Source organism: Triticum urartu, chromosome 6A (assembly GCF_056163025.1).
Source record: "Triticum urartu cultivar PI428250 chromosome 6A, HENAU_Tu73, whole genome shotgun sequence".
NCBI lineage: Eukaryota > Viridiplantae > Streptophyta > Magnoliopsida > Poales > Poaceae > Triticum > Triticum urartu.
The window spans coordinates 473,554,709-473,577,586 of NC_141878.1; the positions used below are offsets into that span (position 1 = coordinate 473,554,709).

General features: G+C 46.8%; 1 protein-coding gene and 1 long non-coding RNA gene across 2 annotated transcripts; one reads left to right on the forward strand and one right to left on the reverse strand.

The window, feature by feature from the left end:
• The first annotated feature begins 14,254 nt into the window (after positions 1 to 14,254).
• On the forward strand, positions 14,255 to 14,920 carry LOC125512362 (uncharacterized). Its single transcript, XR_007285332.2, has 2 exons — positions 14,255 to 14,489; positions 14,569 to 14,920. It is a non-coding gene; the product is annotated as an uncharacterized LOC125512362 (long non-coding RNA).
• A 3,495-nt stretch (positions 14,921 to 18,415) lies between these two features.
• Positions 18,416 to 19,220, reverse strand: LOC125512361 (FCS-Like Zinc finger 1-like). Its single transcript, XM_048677456.2, has 2 exons — positions 18,926 to 19,220; positions 18,416 to 18,847 (listed from the first exon to the last, which is right to left on the reverse strand). Exons 1-2 carry the CDS (start codon positions 19,147 to 19,149, stop codon positions 18,691 to 18,693), a joined length of 381 nt encoding a protein of 126 aa, XP_048533413.1. The 5' UTR covers positions 19,150 to 19,220; the 3' UTR covers positions 18,416 to 18,690.
• Positions 19,221 to 22,878: the final 3,658 nt, after the last annotated feature.

Here is a 22,878-nt window from a genome sequence, read left to right on the forward strand (position 1 = left end):
TCAACTTTTGCATCAACATCTAAAAACTCCGAATCGTTGGGACGCCTTCTAACTAAAGTTGACTCATCTCCAGTCCCATCTTTATCAAGATTCATATTGGCAAACAAAGATTTACTAGGAGACACACCAATCACTTTTAGATCTTCATCATTATTATCATGAAAACTAGAAGAACACGCTTTCACAAAGCAAACTTTTTTAGCATGCATCCTAGCAGTTCTTTCTTTACACTCATCAATGAAAATTCTCATGGATTTGAGAGACTCATTGATGTCATGCTTAGGTGGAATAGATCTAAGTTTCAAAGAATCAACATCAAGAGAAATTCTATCCACGTTCCTAGCCAACTCATCAATTTTACGCAATTTTTCTTCAATCAAAGTATTGAAATTCTTTTGCGAATTCATAAATTCCTTAACACTAGTCTCAAAATAAGAGGGCATCTTATTAAAATTTTCATAAGAGTTGTTGTAGGAATTGCCATAATTATTAGAGGAATTACTAGGATACGACCTAGAATTAAAATTTCCTCTATACGCGTTGTTGCTGAAATTGTTCCCACCAACAAAATTCACATCCATAGATTCATTATTATTCTCAATCAAAGTAGACAAAGGCATATCATTAGGATCAGAAGAAACACTCTTATTAGAAAACAATTTCATAAGTTCATCCATCTTTCCACTCAAAACATTAATCTCTTCAATAGCATGAACTTTTTTACTAGTGGATCTTTTGGTGTGCCATTGAGAATAATTAACCATAATATTGTCTAAGAGTTAGTAGCTTCTCCTAAAGTGATTTCCATAAAAGTACCTCCCGCGGCCGAATCTAAAAGATTTCTAGAAGTAAAATTCAATCTAGCATAAAAATTCTGTATAATCATCCATAAATTCAAACCATGTGTAGGGCAATTACGTATCATTAATTTTATCCTCTCCCAAGCTTGTGCAACATGATCATGATCAAGTTTCTTAAAATTCATAATATCGTTTCTAAGAGAGATGGTCTTAGCGGGAGGAAAATACTTAGAGATAAAAGCATCTTTGCACTTATTCCATGAATCAATACTATTTTTAGGCAAAGAAGAAAACCAAGTTTTAGCACGATCTCTAAGTGAAAACGGAAATAGCTTCAATTTAACAATATCATTATCCACATCTTTCTTCTTTTGCACATCGCACAAATCAACAAAGTTGTTTAGATGGGTAGCGGCATCTTCACTGGGAAGGCCGGAAAATTGTTCTTTCATGACAAGATTCAACAAAGTAGCATTAATTTCACAAGATTCGGCATCGGTAATAGGAGCAATCGGGGTTCTAATAAAATCATTGTTGTTTGTATTGGAGAAGTCACATAATTTAGTATTATCTTGAGCCATCGTGACAAACAATCAATCCAACACACCAGCAAACAAGAAGCAAGTGAAAAGAGGCGAACGAAAAAGGGCGAATAGAACGACAAAGGCGAAGTGGGGGAGAGGAAAATGAGAGGCGAATGGCAAATAATGTAATGCGAGGGATAAGAGTTTGTGATGCGTACTTGGTATGTCTTGACTTGAGCATAGATCTCCCCGGCAACGGCGCCAGAAATCCTTCTTGCTACCTCTTGAGCATGTGTTGGTTTTCCCTTGAAGAGGAAAGGGTGATGCAGCAAAGTACCGTAAGTATTTCCCTCAGTTTCTGAGAACCAAGGTATCAATCCAGTAGGAGACTACATGCAAGTCGCCTAGTACCTACACAAACAATCAAGAACCTTGCAACCAACGCGATAAAAGGGTTGTCAATCCCTTCACGACCACTTGCAAAAGTGAGATCTGATAAAGATAATAAGATAAATATTTTTGTTATTTTTATTGTATAGATTGGAAAATAAAGATTGCAAAATAGTAAACGAGATGCGATAATAAAACAGATGCAATATAATAAGAAAGGGACCCGGGGGCCATAGGTTTCACTAGTGGCTTCTCTCATGATAGCAAATATTACAATGGGTGAACAAATTACTGCCGAGCAATTCATAGAAAAGCGCATAGTTATGAGAATATCTAGGCATGATCATGAACACAGGCATCACGTCCGTGTCAAGTAGACCGAAACGATTCTGCATCTACTACTATTACTCCACACATCGACTGCTATCCAGCATGCATCTAGAGTATTAAGTTCATAAGAACAGAGTAACACATTAGGCAAGATGACATGATGTAGAGGGATAAACTCAAGCAATATGATATAGACCCCATCTTTTTATCCTTGATGGCAACAATACAATACGTGCCTTGCTGCCCCTACTGTCACTGGGAAAGGACACCACAAGATTGAACCCAAAGCTAAGCACTTATCCCATTACAAGAAATATCAATATAGTAGGCCAAACTAAACAGATAATTCGAAGAGACTTGCAAAGATATCAAATCATGCATATAATAATTCAAAGAAGAATCAAATATTGTTCATAGATAAGCTTGATCATAAACCCATAATTCATCGGATCTCGGCAAACACACCGCAAAAAGGTATTACATCGAATAGATCTCCAAGAACATCGAGGAGAACTTTGTATTGAGAACCAAAGAGAGAGAAGAAGCCATCTAGCTCATAACTATGGACCCGAAGATCTGTGGTAAACTACTCACACATCATCGGAGAGGCTATGGTGTTGATGTAGAAGCCCTCCATGATTGAATCCCCCTCCGAAAGATCGCCGGAAAAGGCCCCCAGATGGGATCTCACGGGTACAGAAGGTTGCGGCGCTGGAAAAGTGGTTTCGTGGCTTCCCTGGATGCTTTCAGGGTATAAGAGTATATATAGGCGAAAGAAGTAGGTCGGTGGAGCTCCATGGGGACCACGAGGATGGGGGGCGCGCCTACCCCCTGGGCGCGCCCTCCTGACTCGTGGAAGCTTCGCGGACTTCCAGACTTGTACTCCAAGTCTCCTGGGTGACGTTTGTTCCAAGAAAGATCCTCGCGAAGGTTTCGTTCTGTTTGGATTACGTTTGATATTCCTTTTCTGCGAAACACTGAAATAGGCAAAAAACAGCAATTTGCACTGGGCCTTCGGTTAATAGGTTAGTCTCAAAAATAATCTAAAAGTGCATATTAAAGCCCATTAAACATCCAAAACAGATAATATAATAGCATGGAACAATCAAAAATTATAGGTACGTTGGAGACGTATCACGGAGCCTTTTGGCAAGTCCACATACTCAACCATCATATAGCCCTCTACAATTGCTAACACTCACCACATACACATGAGCAAAAAGTTTCAATTGGATGATACGTCTCCAACGTATCTATAATTTTTGATTGCTCCATGCTATATTATCTACTGTTTTGGACATTGTTGGGCTTTATTATACACTTTTATATTATTTTTGGGACTAACCTACTAACCGGAGGCCCAACCCAGAATTGTTTTTTTGCCTATTTTAGGGTTTCGAAGAAAAGGAATATCAAACAGAGCCAACACCCTAATTCCACCGCTGTAACTTTATGTATCCACGAGATCCCATCTTAGGGCCTGTTTCGGAGCTCCGCCGGAGGGGAAATCGATCATGGAGGGCTTCTACATCAACACCATAGCCTCTCCGATGAAGTGTGAGTAGTTTACCTCAGACCTACGGGTCCATAGTTATTAGCTAGATGGCTTCTTCTCTCTTTTTGGATCTCAATACAAAGTTCTCCCCCTCTCTTGTGGAGATCTATTCGATGTAATCTTCTTTTGCGGTGTGTTTGTTGAGACCGATGAATTGTGGGTTTATGATCAAGTTTATCTATGAACAATATTTGAATCTCCTCTGAATTCTTTTATGTATGATTGGCTATCTTTGCAAGTCTCTTCGAATTATCAGTTTGGTTTGGCCTACTAGATTGATCTTTCTTGCAATGGGAGACGTGCTTAGTTTTGGGTTCAATCTTACGATGTCCTTTCCCAGTGACAGTAGGGGCAGCAAGGCACGTATTGTATTGTTGCCATCGAGGATAACAAGATGGGGTATTTATCATATTGCATGAATTTATCCCTCTACATCATGTCATCTTGCTTAAAGCGTTACTCTATTCTCTTGAACTTAATACTCTAGATGCATGCTGGATAGCGGTCGATGTGTGGAGTAATAGTAGTAGATGCAGGAAGGAGTCGGTCTACTTGTCTTGGACATGATGCCTATATACATGATCATACCTAGATATTCTCATAACTATACTCAATTCTGTCAATTGCTCAACAGTAATTCGTTCACCCACCGTAAAATACTTATGCTCTTGAGAGAATCCACTAGTGAAACCTATGGCCCCCGAGTCTATCTTCATCATATTAATCTTCCAACACTTAGTTATTTTCATTGCCTTTTATTTTACTTTGCATATTTATCATAAAAATACCAAAAAATATTATCTTATCATATCTATCAGATCTCACTCTCGTAAGTGACCGTGTAGGGATTCACAACCCCTTATCGCGTTGGTTGCGAGGATTTATTTATTTTGTGTAGGTGTGAGGGACTCGCGTGTAGCCTCCTACTGGATTGATACCTTGGTTCTAAAAAACTGAGGGAAATACTTACGCTACTTTGCTGCACCACACTTTCCTCTTCAAGGGAAAACCAACGCAACTGCTCAAGAGGTAGCATTGGACACATAGAAAGATAGGGGCTTATAGTTTCACCTCCCAACGTATTCACCTCAATGGTGATGTCAACAATAATAAGTCATGCTCACCCATATCCAGCTGGATATATGTGCCTAGATCTTTCCTCGTCACATGGTGCTTGCCAAAAGAGAAAATAAAAAGGAATACAGAGAGATACTTTGACTCTTGCATAAAAGTAAATACATAAAAGTAAAAGATAGGCCCTTCGCAGAGGGAAGCAGAGGTTGCCATGCACTTTTTGGTTGTATGCTCAATCTCTTAGTGCAAAAGAATGTCGCGTTATATTGCCCCTTATGATAGCAACCTTTATTATGCATTCTGTCACTTTTATTATTTGCCATCACAAGTGTTGGGGAACGTAGTAATAATTCAAAAAAATTCCTACGTGTCACCAAGATCAATCTAGGATATGCTAGCAACGAGAGAGAGGGAGTGCATCTTCATACCCTTGAAGATCGCTAAGCGGAAGCGTTACAAGAACGCGGTTGATGGAGTCGTACTCGCGGCGATTCAAATTGCGGAAGATCTGATCCAAGTGCCGAACAAATGGTGCCTCCACGTTCAACACATGTACAGCCCAGGGACGTCTCCTTCTTCTTGATCCAGCAAGGGGTGAGGAGAAGTTGAGGGAGAACTCCGGCATCACGATGGCGTGGTGGTGGAGCTCGTGGTTCTCCAGCAGAGCTTCGCCAAGCACTATGGAGGAGGATGAGGTGTTGGAGGGGGAAGGGCTGCGCCAGGGGCTGAGGTGCGGCTGCCCTCCCATCCCCCACTATTTATAGGGTGAAGGGGAGAGGGGGCCGCCCCCCTAGATGCATCTAGAGGGGGGTGGCGGCCAAGGGGGGAGACTTGCCCCCCCAAGCAGGTGGGAGGCGCCCCCACCTCCTAAGGTTTCCAACCCTAGGCGCCTTGGGCCCTTGGGGGCGCACCAGCCCACTAAGGGGCTAGTCCCCACCCATATTCAGCCCACTAAGCCCTCTGGGGCAGGTGTACCTACCCGGTGGACCCCCGGACACCTTTCGGTGGTCCCGGTACAATACCGATAACTCCCGAAACCTTTCGGCGACTGAAACTGGATTTCCCATATATAAATCTTCACCTCCGGACCATTCCAGAACTCCTCGTGACGTCCGATATATCATCCGTGACTCCGAACAACTTTCGGTAACCACATACAATTTCCCACTACAACTCTAGTGTCATCGAACCTTAAGTGTGTAGACCCTATGGGTTCGGGAGCCATGCAGACATGGCCGAGACATCTCTCCGGCCAATAACCAATAGAAGGATTTGGATACCCATATTGGCTCCCACATGTTCCACGATGATATCATCGGATGAACCACGATGTCGGGGATTCAATCAATCCCGTATACAATTCCCTTTCTATCGGTATGCTACTTCCCCGAGATTCGATCGTCGGTATCCCCATACCTTGTTCAATCTCGTTACCGGCAAGTATCTTTACTCATTCCATAATGCATGACCCTGTGGCTAACTCCTTAGTAACATTGAGCTCATTATGATGATGCATTACCGAGTGGTCCCAGAGATACCTCTCCGTCATACGGAGTGACAATCCCAGTATCGATGCGTGCCAACCCAACAGACACTTTCGGAGATACCTGTAGTGCACCTTTATAGTCACCCAGTTACGTTGTGACATTTGATACACGCAAAGCATTCCTACTGCATCCGGGAGTTGCACAATCTCATGGTCTAAGGAAATGATACTTGACATTAGAAAAGCTCTAGCAAATGAACTACACGATCTTGTGCTATGCTTAGGATTGGGTCTTGTCCATCACATCATTCTCCTAATGATGTGATCCCGTTATAAACGACACCCAATGTCCATGGTCAGGAAACCACAACCATCTATTGATCAATGAGCCAGGCAACTAGAGGCTCACTAGGGATATGTTGTGGTCTATGTATTCACACATGTATTACAGTTTCCGATGAATACAATTATAGAATGAACAATATACAATTATCATGAGCAAGGAAATATAATAATAACCATTTTATTATTGCCTCTAAGGCATATTTCCAACAGTCTCCCACTTGCACTAGAGTCAATAATCTAGTTACATTGTGATGAATCGAACACCCATAGAGTTCTGGTGCTGATCATGTTTTGCTCGTGAAAGAGGTTTAGTCAACGGATCTGCGACATTCAGATCCGTATGTACTTTACAAATATCTATTTCTCCATCTTGAATATATTCACAAATGGAGTTGAAGCGACGCTTGATGTGCTTGGTCTTCTTGTGAAACCTGGGCTCCTTGGCAATGCCAGTAGCTCCAGTGTTGTCATATAAGAGAGTCATCAGGCCCGACGCATTGGGAATTACTCCTAGGTCGGTGATAAACTCCTTCATCCAGACTCCTTCCTGTGCTGCTTACGAAGCAACTATGTACTCCGCTTCACATGTAGACCCCGCCACGACGCTCTGCTTGCAACTTCACCAGTTGACTGCCCCACCATTCAAAATGTACATGTATCCAGTTTGTGACTTGGAGTCATCCAAATCTATGTCAAAGCTAGCGTCAACGTAACCCTTTATGTTTGTATTAGGGATGCCCAGTCCCGAAATGCAAAAATGATTTTACTTTATGTTGTCAAATAATCAATTCCTTGGAAAGTGTTGGTATGAAGGGCACCCGTGGATACGGTTAGCCATGGAAAGTGAAAGTATGGTGGAAAAAGGAATAAACTTTATTTTCTGTTTGGGAACCGCCTATGATATATCTATGCATGGAAAGTATTGGGAACTCTAAGTCATTTTCGTTGGTGGGATGGATACACCTCCCAAAATGTTTTTATCTCTAAGTTTTTCGCTTTAAGCTCTGGCACCTCTACAAATCCCTACTTCCCTCTGCGAAGGGCCTTTCTTTTACTTTATGCAATTTTTATTTTGAGTCTCCATCTTCTCTTATAAAAGCACTAACTAGGAGGCAATATGATCGTACTTAAGTATTGTGTATAGCTAATATTCGAATGTGTTTCATTGAATGGATCAATGGTTGAGCATGACGGGCTAGGGATAACTGATTTTTAGCGTTGATATTTTGAAAGACATGGTTGCTTGTTGATATGCTTGAGTATCTAAATTATCATGTCAAAACTAGACTATTTCTTTGAATAACTAGAAGTCCAAATGTCCATGCTATAAAGAAAAGAAATATGATATGACATGTTAGGCAGCATTCCACATCAAAAATTCTGTTTTTATCACTTACCTACTCGAGGACGAGTAGGAGTTAAGCTTGGGGATGTTGATACGCTCCAACGTATCTATAATTTTTTATTGTTCCATGCTGTTATATTATCAATCTTGGATGTTTTATAATCATTTTATATCATTTTTTGGTACTAAGCTATTGACATAGTGCCAAGTGCCAGTTGCCATGTTTTTTACATAGCAGAAAATCAATATCAGACGGAGTCCAAATGCCCCGAAACTTTACGGAGACTTTTTATGGGCCAGAAGGAACACAATGGGCTCTGGCTGTGCTTAGGGGGTGCCTCGAGAGGGGCACAACCCACCAGGGCGCGCCAGGAGGCCCAGGCGCGCCCTGGTGGGTTGTGCCCACCTCGGGTGCCCCCCGGACTGCCTCTTTGCTCTATAAATACCCTAATATTTCCAGAACCCTAGGAGAGTTGACGAAATATTCATCCAGCTGCCGCAGAGTCCAGAACCACCAGATCCAATCTAGACACCATCTCGGATGGGGTTCACCACCTCCATTGGTGCCTCTCCGATGATGCGTGAGTAGTTCTTTGTAGACCTTCAGGTCCGTAGTTAGTAGCTAGATGTCTTCCTCTCTCTCTTTTGATTCTCAATACAATGGTCTCTTGGAGATCCATATGATGTAACTCTTTTGCAGTGTGTTTGTTGGGATCCGATGAACTTTGAGTTTATGATCAGATCTATCTTTTTATATCCATGAAAGTATTTGAGTTTCTTTGATCTATTTTATGCATGATTGCTTATAGCCTCGTATTTCTTCTCTGACATTTGGGTTTTGGTTGACCAACTTGATCTATTTATCTTGCAATGGGAAGATGTGCTTTGTAGTGGGTTCAATCTTACGGTGCTTGATCCCAGTGACAGAAAGAGAAACAACACGTATGTATCGTTGCTACTAAGGATAAAACGATGGAGTCTATCTCTACATAGATAGATCTTGTCTACATGATGTCATCGTTCTTATTGTATTACTTCGTTTCTCCATGAACTTAATACACTAGATGCATGTTGGATAGCGGTCGATGTGTGAAGTAATAGTAGTAGATGCAGGCAGGAGTTGGTCTACTAATCTTGGACGTGATGCCTATATAATGATCATTGCCTGGATATCGTCATGAGTATTTGAAGTTCTATCAATTGCCCAACAGTAATTTGTTCACCCACCGTTTGCTATTTTTCTCGAGAGAAGCCACTAGTGAAACCTACGGCTCTCGGGTCTTCTTCCTCATATATTTGCCTTTGCGATCTATTTTTCCTTACTTTTATTTTCAGATCTATTAAACAAAAACCCAAAAATACTTTGCTGTAATTTATTCTTATTTATTTATTTGGCGTTCGATCTATCAATCTACTACAAATTTACCTCACGTCTGTTTGCCTATCTTGAGGCGCGGTACTCCGGAAGGGATTGACAACCCCTTTAACACGTCGGGTTACGAGAAGTTGTTATTTGTGTGCAGGTGTTGTTTACGTTGTGTTGCTTGGTTCTCCTACTGGTTCGATAACCTTGGTTTCATATCTGAGGGGAATACCTACCGCCGTTGTGCTGCATCATCCCTTCCTCTTTGGGGAAATACCGACGTAGCTTCAAGCGACATCAAGGAACTCCGAAGTTATTACGTTGGATTATATCCAAACGTCGAAAAACTTGGCAGATCCCTTCATAAAGGGTCTATCACGTAATGTAATAGATAATGCATCGATGAGATGGGTTTGAGACCCACCGCATGAGTTGTCCATAGTGGTAACCCACTCTATGTGATCGGAGATCCCGTGAAGTAGAAGTGGGAGATAAACTGTTGGCCAGCTGGAAGGAGAGTATCTCTATATTAATTATCCCACTCCGTGAAGATGCAATACTCTCCTGAACTGCATGGCAGGTTGATATTTATCTTAATGTGTTCCGACTGGCTTATTTGAGTAAGCAGAGATGTTGTCCTGCAGAGTATTTCCTGAGGAACACACATATATGAATTTGACAGTTAACGTCACAGTCTATGAGAATTGGGTGTTATCTAATAAATTTATGAAAGACCCTGGAGTATGACGTATACACTCCACCTACGGGGAAGCCTTGCGGCATCCCAGTATCGGTCAAGAATTTGTGTGAAACTAGTCTCGCGGAAAACTTGTAGTTTAAGGCATAGTCCATTATTCAAGTTGTGATCTAGTGTAGTATAAATCTCTGAGTGGAAGTTCAACTTTATAGTATCCACTGAGCACTGGCATACAAACAATGTTTTGGAACTAAATGATGAGATGTGCCAATGAGACTTTGTGAGGGATTGTTGGAATTTTGCTAAGTAGGCCTTTGGCCCAAAGCCCAACTAAAATTCTGAAATTCTCTTGACTCATTCATGCACACGTGTGAGTGGAGTGAGTGAGACTTGCATCTCTTTACAAGGTGAGCTCTTCTACCACTTACAAGGTGAGCTCTTCTACCACTTGTATGAGCATGAGAAGAGGAGACCTACACGCGCGTTCCTCCTCCTCGCTCGCCTCGCCACACCACGCCACGCCTCGTCACGACGCGCCGCACCGTGGGTTGCGGGGTTTACTCCCATGACCTACCCGGCCCGCACTATATAGTCAGGCAGACGTTTACCCTAGCTGCCGCCACTTCGCATGGTTTCGCACCATCGTTCCAGATCATTGCGCCGTCACGCAAGTCTTCTCCATCCCTCCTTTCGGCGTGCACCACGAGAAGGAACAACAGGCCTCCGGAACCCCGCCTCTCGTGATCCTGGAGAGGGACGATCAGGTTTTTGGGGAGTGCACTCGCGCGACTGCTGGCAGCGATGACTTCACCAACGACGACTTCTTCCCCGACCTCGGCAATCTCATCCTCGACGACATGGGCGATAACGTCAACGCCGGCGGTGCTGCTCCCGCTGCACCGTATGTGATTCTATCCTTCTTGTTCGAGATCGTGGTAGAATTTATGTTTCTAGTATGTGCCCTAAATGTGATTTGTTCATCTACTATGCTACTTCGCATGATTAGTTTAATCTCTGCTATTGATGTCATGATTTATTTTCTGCTTATTCGGATTAAATCTCGTAGTAATTTACTCATATTTTCAACAATATAAGAGAAGATAAACATCATTTTTATTTCTCAGTATTCCAACCCGTATTCATCCTTTGTGGCGTTACTAATTGTATTGTACGTGCTTTTACTTTTTTGTGCATGGATAGGTTAGTGGCGGATCCACCATTAGAGCGAGCAGTGGCGGCTGCCCCATGTCTCCGGCAACAGAGCATGCTACCTCCCTTGCATGTCGACCAGCGGGCGCAGCATCATCGAGCTCCATTGTTCGACGTCGCCCCGGCAAATTTTGATCTCTGGGCCCGTCATGGGTTGGGTGACAACAGGGAGATTGATGTTTGTTTAGTGAACGAATACAAAGTGAAATCACCATTGTTAGTGCTTTCGTGCTAGTACTTTCATGCTACTAGTACTGATGCAATCTCGTTAAATTGAAAAAAAATGTGAACAAATAGTGACAAAAGGACTGCAATTAATAGCGTTTAATTTAATATATGATAAAACAAAAGCAAGACATCAAGAATCATAGAAATTTTTATGCCCTGGTGATGTGCTCATCCTCCATCACCCCTTTCTGAAAAGGAACAAACCAGTGCTAGAACAAGAACTAATTAAAGCTGGAGGTTCTGCTAAAAGCCGGGAAGTGCCAATATATAAGCGGTCGATCCTTGTGTAGGAGAACAATGAAAAGGTGGTTAGGCAACTGGTTCAAGTTGCAACAAATCTAGAGCTTGGCTCCTTTGAGTGCTTATGTGGCTAATCGGGTGGCCGAGCAAAAGCAGGCGCATGGTGGCTGGCATGGTCCCCTGATATTGTAAGAGATCTCATATTATAACGAGCAGCACCGCCGGCCTCATGGGCTCGAGCTCTCCATATTCTATGTGATTTCCCCCCTTCTCGGAGCCATTGGTGTTCTGGTTACTACTACTGGTAAGCAAACCGTTTAGAATATGAGTGATTTGGCTTGTAGAACTCAGTCGGCTCCTTGTCTTGTTGCGGTTACATGCATTGTGCATGACTCTAAACAACGCGTGCATGGTAGCATTGGCAATTGGAAATTTGGAATGCTTGCATTGCTTGATCTTTTACCAATGCTGTTGAATTAGCGTGCAAATTGCAGGTTAAAAACTTGTTGTAATATGTAGTGGGGGTTTAGTCAAACGTGTTGTATCAACCATGTCATATAGAAAGGGATTTCATCAAGGTCAAACACTCGATGGAGGGTATCTCTCTGAAATTTAACTTCAACATGTATAAATCCACAACGTGGTGAGTTGCAGGGACTATGGAGACAAACCTCCTTGGAAACGGGGTGATTTTTTGCCTTTGTCGAAGTCAAGGACTAGCCATGCAAATAGAAAGAACGCCAAGGTTGCATACACACGTGCATTTTTTCGATGGACTTGTGAGCAAAATGCACCATTATAGCAGAATACAGTGCCTGTACATTATACAGAAGACATGTCCTTGTCTTTTATTTTATTTATTTATTTATTTTGAGGGGGAGGACATATCCCTGTCGATTGGTCATTTTCACACCAAATACATTGCGCCAATTTTTCTTCTTCCACAAAAAATACATAATGAAGTCGAGCACATTAAAGAGACCGGCCCCGGTACCGACATACAAACACCAACCAGGTTGCAGTTTTTCTTAGATTTTAAGGAGCAACTAGCGAAGCAGCGCTGCTTCGGAAGCCTCCCAAAGAGTCACTTAGGGGTGGCTGAGAGCGCGCCACTTGGCACGCTCCCTTCATTTCTCTTTCGCACGCGTTATCGACTTTTTAGATAGTTTTTTTTTTGAGGTTTTTTCGGCTTTTAGGTTTTTCATTTTTCCCCGTTCTTTCCTAACTTTGAAAAAAAAAAGTCAAAAGGAATTGCGAGGAAAACACGTATTTTTGCTTCCGCGGGAGGCATGGTCGTGCCTCTCGGAAACGAAGAAAACGTGTTTTTTTTACTTTTGCCAGAGGCACCGAGTTGCTTCCGCAAGAAGCACGACTGTGTCTTTTGGAAACGAAAAAAAATGTATTTTTTCTTCCGCGAGAGGCATGATTTTGCTTCCGTGAGAGGCATGGTCATTCCTCTCGTAAACGGGAAAAACATTTTTTTTTCTTTCTTTCATGAGAGGCACGGGTTTGCTTTCGTGAGAGGCATGATCGTGCCTCTCAGAAACTGTTTTCTTCTTCTTTTCCTTTCGTGAGAGGCACGGGTTTACTTCTCGTGGAGGTACAGATTTGCTTCCGATACAGGCACTATCATGCCTCGTTTAGAAAGGAAAAAGCATGCTCTCGATTAGGATTATTCGTCCTGTTTCTTTCATGCAAAAATAGTTCCTCAAAAGCTATCACCATGGGATTAGTTTTAAAGATCTCGACTCGAGGAATCTGACGGAAAAAATGGTTTGAGATTTGGACGCACAATTTAAGAGATAAAATATTTTGAATAAACGGATTTCCGAGAAAGGGAAAACTCTCAGGTTACGACAAGTGGCACACCGTGAGAGTGACCTTTGCATGCTCCTTAAGAGCAAGTATAATAAGATGACATAGACGGGATATAAGACTTACAATAATAAATTTGTGCTTAGTTGGAAGAGAGAGAAGAGAAGAGAGAAGACAAACGGGCTACAACTAACAACCGGTTATAGCACGTGCTTCTAGAGATTTTATGAGTGTGAAATGGGTCATGTATCAAAGAAATAGTATTTATTTACATCTAACTATTATATTTGTCGGCTATAAACTTAACAATAGGACATAGCAACCCTTATATAGCCAGCAGTCGGTTGTACTATTAACGATGCTTTAATTAGTTTTTTTTGAGAAACACGATGCTTTAATTAGTGATTTCGCATCACCTTGCACGCGTTCGTTTGGGCCGGTTACAGTTTTCATGGGCGTCTCCTTCGTTGGGCACTTGGGCCACTTGATTTTTACAGTCGCCGTTTACCTGGACGAAACGAGTTGGGACAGCGGGCCGGCATGGGCTGCGACGTTGTGGTGGGTTTGCAGCAACTAGCGTGTCATGCTAGGCGAGATCGAGAGTGGCAGCTATGTCTTGATAAATGATGATCTCTTAAAACAGGTTTTCGCCCGTTTTATAAAGAAAGTGAAATGTTTACAATCAGCAAGCCGATCAAAACTTCGGCCGGCCGTCTCGCTCGCTATGCGTGTTGGAGTTGCGCACACATGCCAGGTCATGCTGGCCAAGCTGCATCGCTTTTTTTTTTCTTTCCTTATCTCTTATCTTGCAACCTCATCCACTTGTTCCTTTATCTGACTTGCGTCTCTGATTTCTCCACCGAGCTCGCCTCCTCTTCTTTCTTCAGACCTCCCCGTCTCCTCCGCGTCGGCGCACCTACAACAGTACAGCTCATCACCATGGCAGCGCTGCTACATCACCACACCCCCATCTAGTGCTAGTATGCGGGAAACCAACAATGTGCGGCGTTGAACTCCTCCAGTGGGATTTTTTGCTTCAGTCGGCGATGATGGTGGTTGGCGGCAATGGCGGTGGCGGAGAATAATAAGTTGCAATTTTTTTGATTTGTTTTTGCTGGAATTATGTTTGATTTTTGCTGGAACCTAATTGCATTTTTGCCGCAACAGGGAGATGATAGTGCTCGGCGGCGACGGCATGGCCGCTATGAATTGTTTTTGCTGGAATCAATCTTTGCTCTTGCTACATGGGAGAAGACTATGTGATGGGAATCAGCTGTATCCAGTGAAATTTTTTGCTACATCCGTCATCAATTTTTCTTGGAACCAACACGAGCGTCGGCTATGACCGTCGCGCGGCGGAGCTACAACTAGGAGAAATGCTACAACCGGTGCTTCAATTTGCTATTGTTGGCGTTTTTTTGCTGGAATCAGTCGAAAGTAGGCGCGGAGGAGCTGCATCCAACGACATAATTTGCTATATCCCACATCAATTTTTGCTGGAGCAGGTTGCGGCACAATACATCAATGGCCTGAGATACAGGAACTGTTTGTACCGATGCTACAACCATGCTTTTTTTTGCTAGAGCCGGCTGCGGTGTGCTACAACTATGGTTGCGCGGGTAGCGCGTGGTACTGGAAGTGGGGACAGCCAGTTGCTGGCAACGATGATGGCCGGAGTTGGGTATGCTGCAGTGACAGCCGGGGGGGGGGGGGGGGGGGGGGCGTGCTGCGCGAGGTATTTTTTTCTGCAAGAGGCACAACCGCCGTGCTGATCTGGCGGCAAGTTCGGTAACATGCACCGGATGAGCTAAACATCCCCACGCTACAACCTGGCATATCTAAGCTCCACGTCAACACCCTCAAAAGGGAAAATGACGTATAGCATCGGCGCCGCCGAGTCCACCGGACAAAGGTCTTCATCTGGAGCCCTGGCACGACGAGAAAAACCATAACGACTTCTTTAGAAAGAGCACAGCACCCACGGATGTCGCCAGCGTTGGCGCCAACGTACAGAGCTTTCGCTCAGCCACTCAACCTTGTCACTACGAGGCCGCTAGGTGGAGCACGACGATGTCAGCTCCCCATATCCGGATCAGGACGCCACCCTCCGGGAGAGAGAGAGAGAGAGAGAGAGAGAGAGAGAGAGAGCACATCTGGGCTACCCGTCGCACCATCTTCCGTTGCCCCCACAACCCGGGAGGTGAGCCACCATCAGCGCAATGCTGCCCGACAACGAGCGAGCAAGCATGTGAACCGCCATCCGAGGCCGCCGCCCCGGCATCCCTGTCGCCAGATACAGTTGGTCGCGCACCTCACGCCGCACACAACCACGATAGGAAGAGCAACACCAGTCTGTCAACTCCTAGCCCCGCATCAGTCCCTGAGTCTGGGTAGGCGCCTCCACCGTAGGAGGCACCCACACCTGCGTCCCACGCCAATACCTAATGGACTGGGAGGACACAACTCTGAGACTGCCGACGGCCGTCGGCGAGCCTACCCCATGCCCATGGCCAGGCAAGCTCACACGACCCCATGTCCGTGGTCACTAGCGCCGATCAATACTAGTAACACGACCACCACCATTGAGTACCATACCCGCGAAGGGAGCCTGCACATCCCCGCGAGCACATCCCTGGCCACACCCAACCTCTCCTACCCGAAGCAAGAGCTCCGATCCGCGCTGGGCCCCGACTAGACCTGCCTGAGCACAAACTCTAGATCTAGTACATTCCCGAAACACGTGCGGCTGGCACCATCGGCGCTTGCCCAGCCCCACACACCGTCGAAACAGATCCAGGAGAAGAGGGCCGACACCGCCGTCCCGCGCCGCCTGAAGAGACCTGGCCGCCGCGCTACATGCAGCCCCTCCATGTGCGCTCTGCCGCCTTGCCCAGGTGTCGCCCAGGATGAGCTCGCACGCGGGGCAGAGCACCACCACCGCCCACGTCATCTGCCACCGGAAGGGGAGCAGAGTCCACCGGCTAGCACCGCCGCGGCCCGCGCCGCCTGCCAGCCAGATCGGTCGCCGCGTCGAGGCGCGCACCTCCGCCTGCAGCCGTCCATGCCACGACACGCCCGCCAGGAGGCTGCACGCCGCCACACCGCGGCACCCCGCGCCCGCACACAATGGGCAAGCCCACGCGGCCCCAACGCGCCGGAGGAAAGGAGCCCTTGCAGCGGCGAGGGAGGGGGAGCCTACGACGGGATCTGGAAGCCCTCCCGGACCACCTCGCGGGTGGCGGCGCGGGAGAGCGTAGGGTTTTGGTGAAAAAACACGATGAACACAAAGCAAACTATTCTTTCGCCTCGGTGAATTGTGATGGTTAATCCAATCTAAGCTAAGAGCATCTCCAACTCTAACCTGTATATCTGTAGCGTAAATGTTCATTTTTACGTCCGAACACTAATACAGAAGCATGCAATCCAACGCTAGCCGCAACCGCTGGCCTTTATTTTCTCAATCGAACACTTGGTGCGCGGCGGGGCGACCCGGGCAGGGCACGAGCCGGCGCTGCCCGGCCAGCTCAAGAAGCGGCGGGCGCGACCAACACATGAGTCGGGCGCGGGCGCCGTTGACTCCGGCAGCGGTCAGCTCGTGGGCCAGATGTCAGGCGGGGGCAGAGCTTGACAGCGTGACGACGGCGAGGTGATGCTCCCTATTCCCTAAGGAGACCGATCTTCACGGCGCCACCGAGGAGAAGGCCGCGCAGCTGGGGCAGCCACGGGCGCGGAGCTTGATAACGTGACGACGTACGGCGAGGTGTAGCCGCCGCACACGCTTTTCGTTGGCATCACCGGTGCGTAGCTCGCCTACCGGGGCGTGTCTGCGCCGTCGCCGGCCGGACCTTCTCGCACCACTCGTACTCCGGGAAGTGGCGCGCGGTCAGGCGCGATGCGATCAAACATGTGCGAGCGTGTGCCGACTGCCGAGTCCTCACGTGTGCCCCCCGAACAACCAGCAACCTGCCTCTGCATGCTACTTTTGAAAACAATTCGGCGTGCTTAGATGTCGTAACGTGTCAAGAATCTGGCGCCCGGTGGACCTCCCGATACTAGCAAGTGTGCTCTTTGTTTACGGGCCTCCGAGGCTGCCTAGAACGATTCTCTCGCCCTCGGAGCGTGCAATGTGCCCACATGCATGGTTGCAACTTGCGAGCATCAACCATACCAAAATGTAATCGCCCAGCCAACAATTTCGTTGTTCTTTATCGAAAAAATAATTTCGTTGTTTTGCTAAGAGTAGTATATTGCGTGGTGCTTTTGGTTGCGAGTGAAGTTTGGACCTTTGGCCGGTTTGTTAACTCCAAAGTCCACTTTGATAAGTGCTCCGATGGCGCTTTTAGGTGCGAGCAAAGTGTAGTCGTGCAATGTTGCGGATTCCGATGGTGGTGTGCCCTCCGTACTAATCACACGGGCTTTGCCCCGGTCTTGCTTCTAACCCGTCCAGTCCAATCAAAGGGTACTTTTCAGCTAAATCGCAGTGATGGATTGTTGCTGAGAAATTATGTGCTATTCTCACTCGTCTGTATCCTGATACGAAGTATTTTCAAGTGAACTCGTGGAACGCCTGAAGTGACATGTATGTATTCTTTTGCAGAAAATCGACATATATGTGTATATATATGCCAGCCAGGCTGCTAGCTTAACAACACTGCAATGATTCGCAAAAAAATAAATTAAAATAAAATAATAACACTGCAGTGGACATGAATCATACGGTTATATACAGTGTAGAATAATGCGAATAATACGGCTAGATGATACGGCCCTCCTGTGCGTATACAACGACCATGAGCTTCGGCATGTTCGTTGAGTGAAAAAAAAAACACGAAATCCAGTCTGGACATGAAGGTGACACATGAGAGGGAATAATGGTTGGATTTCTTCAACTCTGGTGGTACAGTTACTCGTTGCAAACCTGTCTCCCTGTAAATTCGTCATGCATGTGACACGGAACTAGTAAGTGAATTAAAAAAATAATAGTATTTCAACATCAGACCGGACACAATCGCCATGGATGGGAGCCTCGGTGATCTTATTTCTTCCATGCCAAAATTTTGGACTACATGGGGATCGCACACAAGGAAGAAAGCATGTTAATCACACATATAATGAGCGTTTCCAGACGAGACGATCTTCTTTTGCCTCCAAGAACTGTATTCCAATATGGAATATAACCAGCTCCCTCAAGCTGCTCATATCACGTCGGTCCGCATACATCCACAATCCTGAAGCCTATATGGACGGAGGAGTGTCGAGCACAGTAGGCCATTTGATCCATGGACGCTTCTACCGAGCCCAGACGGGCACTCTGTGCGGGCTCTGCCGCTGCGACTGCTGCTCCGTCGTCGTCGCGGCCGCGGACTTCTTGGATCTCTTCTCCGCCGCCTCGTCGGTGTCGATCTGCTGCTGCCGGCACTCCTCGCTGCAGAACGGGGTGTCGCCTCTGCGCCAGCAAAGAATCACGTTTACACATGCCACCATCGCAGTCAAACCCCAGCGCATGACGGCGTAAGATGTTTACCTGTACATGAAGATGTCCTTGTTTCCAGCGATTGTCCGCCCGCACCGGAAGCAGGCGTCGAGGTAGTGGTGGCCGAGCTCGCCGGCGTCGTCACGGGACCCGCGCCGGGGCCTCGGCGACGGCGAGCTCCGGTTGCGGGGGGAGGAGTGCACGACGGGGAGGAACCCTCTGTGGACAATTTCAGAGGTCTCCAGGGAGCTGGGGAAGTAGTAGAAGTCCTCCATTTCCAGGCTCGGTTGGTGTCCGTCTAGCTCCCTCCTTGTTGCTCGGTTGGTTGGGAGGAAGGAGGAAGGAGGTGGTGGAGTTTGGCGGGGAGAGGAGCGCGGGTTATAAAGGGCCGCATGGCAGGGGAAGTGTGTGCTTTTCGTTTTGGACCCTGGGTTTCGTGCGGGATCCCGGCGTGATCCTGACATCCTGTACGGCTGCATAGTTGGAGTAGTTCTTTTTTTCTTTCTTTCTTTCTTTGCGTATATCAAACACCTAGATGCACGTACGCCTATCCTGTGGCGGAGACACTACATTACTTGCCATGCACATGCACATAATTTAGTGTGTTTAAACTGAAAAACATAAAAGCATGAAATCATCCGGACATCTTCAACACCGACACACAAACCTCTGGCACGCGTCCGGACCGTGCTGTCCTGACAGCGGAAGCCATCCAAGGCGGGCTAGTATCGGTCCGTGGAGCGGTCCGAACGTGATTTCTCCCGCAAGCGGAGACAAACATGGAGGCTTTACGGAAGTCCAGACCGGTCCCACGCCCGTTTTCTGACCGCAGACCCACCAAAAACCCCTCTCCTCTCCCACGCATTTTCTATCGGCGTTGTTCCAGAGTGTCAGCGCCCGCATTCATGCCCGGCCAGGCGAACACGACTGCTCACTGGCATCGTCATTGAAGCGGCACGCCGGCCGAGAGAGCGTCTACACCGCTTCCTGGTGCGCGCGACTGCCACGCGTTCAAACGACACGAGGCCGTAGTTCATCTGTCTGCCGCCCACATTGATGGCATTCAGTTGCCGAGGCGTCTCCTCCGGCGCCACCCGCCTGCCCCTCTGCCGCCCACCATTGCTATAAAAGCCGGTGCCCCGGTCATAGCTGCAGTCATCCACCTTTGATCCCTCTCCGCACCACTCCCACCATGGATACCTCCCCTGCCAAAGCTCTTTGGGACGGGATGATGTCAGAACAGAAGAAGGATATGGCCGCCATTACTGCAGGCTGGCTGGTAGGCAGACAATGAAGGACGACGACGTCCCAATGGAGGACACTTCGACGATGAAACGACGCCACTATCCTCCTCCTCTGAGCCACCTTCCTCCTCCTCTGTGCTCCCGTCGCCGGTGCATTGCACCATAACCATCGGCGAGGCCCGTGTCCATTACATGGACATGGTGTGGGAGGAGCAGGAGGAGCAGTTTCGGGAAGCGCAGGCCGATGCCTCCCACAACCACCACCTCCTCCAGGAGCATCTCACCGCCGGCAGAGCGGTCGCGCCAGACGCGAATATGGCGGAGCAGGAGGCACTGCTCGAATCCTACTGCTCTGCCTAGCCCGCTGGGGGTACCGGCAGCAGGTGGCGGACGTGGCGGCCGCTGGCAGTGCGAAGATGAGGCAGGCGAGGTGGTGTTTGCCGAGACCGACGGCAAGGAGGAGGAAATCGCCGAGTCCGTGCCCCGCCACGACGACCATGAAGCTCGCACATCACCGACAGTTAGGAAGAGTAGTGCACGGAAGGTCACCGCTCAAGATGGCAACGGGGACGAAACCCACCGGGTTTTGCTTGTCCAAACCCATCCCCACGAGAAAATCGCAAACCCGTCCCCGTCCCCATCAACGTGCGCGGGGTTAAATTCTTGCCCATCCCCTAAACCCATCGGGTTTTAGAAACCCACGGGAACCCATCCCCACGAGCAGTCAGCAACATTTGGAAGAAAAACAGGAGCATATTACAGCAGCAGGCGACGGCTGGGGGACCTAGGTTTAGGATTAGGTGTCGTGTTGTGCGGGAGAGAGAGAGAGAGTCCTAAAGAGCGAGCAACACTGCAGAGACCGAGCGAGGGGTTGGTCTGTACTCCAGGGCCTCGACACTGTGGGGCTCGGCTGCTCAGGCACTGTGGCTTTGGGCCACTTGAGTCAAGATGGATCGGTACGTGCTAAATAATGTATTTTGACGGGTTTTGTCGGGTTTCGGGTTCGGGTAGTACTCAAATGGGTTTAAACCCGCGAAACATGCCGGGTTTTATAATGTACCCACGAGCAGCCCCGCGGGGATAGAAAGTCGCTCATCCCCGTCCCCTAATAGGGTAAAAACCCGCGGGGATGCGGGTTTCGGGGCCTCGTTGCCATCTTGAGTCACCGCTGCTCTGGTCCGAGGAAGGGCACCGCTCCTCCCCTCCCATTTACGCCAAGCTTGGTGGGCTGAACATCATCGGCCGATTAGCCGCTTGGCGTCGACATGGAGGCGGACAACTTCGCTTCCCGTGGCTCCGGAGGCAGAGGTTACAGAGTCAGAGCTGGAAAGCGCCGAGGCGGAGATGAAAAATGCGAAGCTTCAGTTCTCTTGGTTCACGGTGGGGCACGGGGAACGGGCGCCAACGATCATTTAGACATAGCCGGACGAGCTCCGCTTAGTTGATGTAAATGTAATGAAATCCATCATGTTTAGATGAAATTCGTCATGTTTAAATGAAATCTGTCATGTTTATATGAAATCCGGCCGTGTTTATATGAAATCCGGTCGTGTTTGATCGAATTTTGTCTGGTACCTATCCACGGAAGGATGTTGGGGAAATTTCCGGGTTGCCGTTAAAGATGCCCTAATACCACAATACATTATGTACAATATGTTATAGTATAAGTGAACTTTGCGTAAAAAATATTATACGCACTAACATTCTTTTTTGAGGAACTGGCAGATCATCTGCCTATATATTGAGCAGGAGTAAAACAAATACAAAGGTCCTTACATGGGAAGAGAAATAAAGAACTAGTCTAGCCTAATCAGGTTCAGGTTCAGGAGAATTCTGCGTGTCACTAGTCCAATGAAAGGAGAGCATTGGCTGGAGGATGTCTTGCTTGATCAGGTTAAGCAGCTAAATCATCATTTGGAGTATGAGGCATTGTGGTTTGATTTTCTTTTAACGTTCAAAGAACCATCTCGATCTTAATTTTCGCCAACAGCACCCGGGCAAGATGGAGATGGTGCGAAAGGCCGACCATTGCGCTTCATTCCAAAATCTACCAAGAAACTAGCATGAACACCAAATAGATCACTAATGCCTCACATTTGTGATGACGGCTAACTGCCAATGTTTCCACAACATTGTGGGTTCCTCACATGGTAGGAGTTCAAGACCCGAACCCGTTCCTCCATATTCCCAAGATGTGCATCGAGTTAAGGCAACTAAAGGGTAGGTGAGCCTCCTAATCATGAACTTGCTTGCATATGGGCATAAACCACATTTTGGACACCTTGGCTATCAACCCCTATACCCCTCTTAGGGATGAGGAGCCAAGCAAAATTACTTTTAACAGGACCCAAGCCTTTAGCATGGTGTGGTACAATGTGGTATCCATGTTACCGAGGAATTGAGTGAAATATGTTGAATCTGCTAATAGTCCCATAGTGCCATGGCCCTTGAGCAGATGGATCCACTAGTGTCATGGGCCAACTAAAGCTGATTAACCCATGATTAACCCGCTACATAAGTCGAGTTTTCATTTGATGTGCTCGACCGTTAATCCACTGTACATTCCGATGTTGGTGACTTAGGCTGTGTCCTACATATAACGCACCATTTCTTCTCAAACATCTTAAAAATAATGGACATGATATTTCTATGTTCAGCTTGGAGTTATGCAGCCCGGTTGCTGTTATCTTGGTTTATTCTCGTTAGAGCATGTATATTGGTTGATAAAACTGTATTTTTATCTATATTCCATGTCATTTT

Excerpts from the sequence above, each read along its gene's own strand:
- LOC125512361 (XM_048677456.2), bottom strand. The coding sequence starts at position 19,149 with ATGGAGGACTTCTACTACTTCCCCAGCTCCCTGGAGACCTCTGAAATT. Across the intron at positions 18,848-18,925 it reads AAGGACATCTTCATGTACAG|AGGCGACACCCCGTTCTGCA; the intron begins GTAAACATCTTA and ends TTGCTGGCGCAG.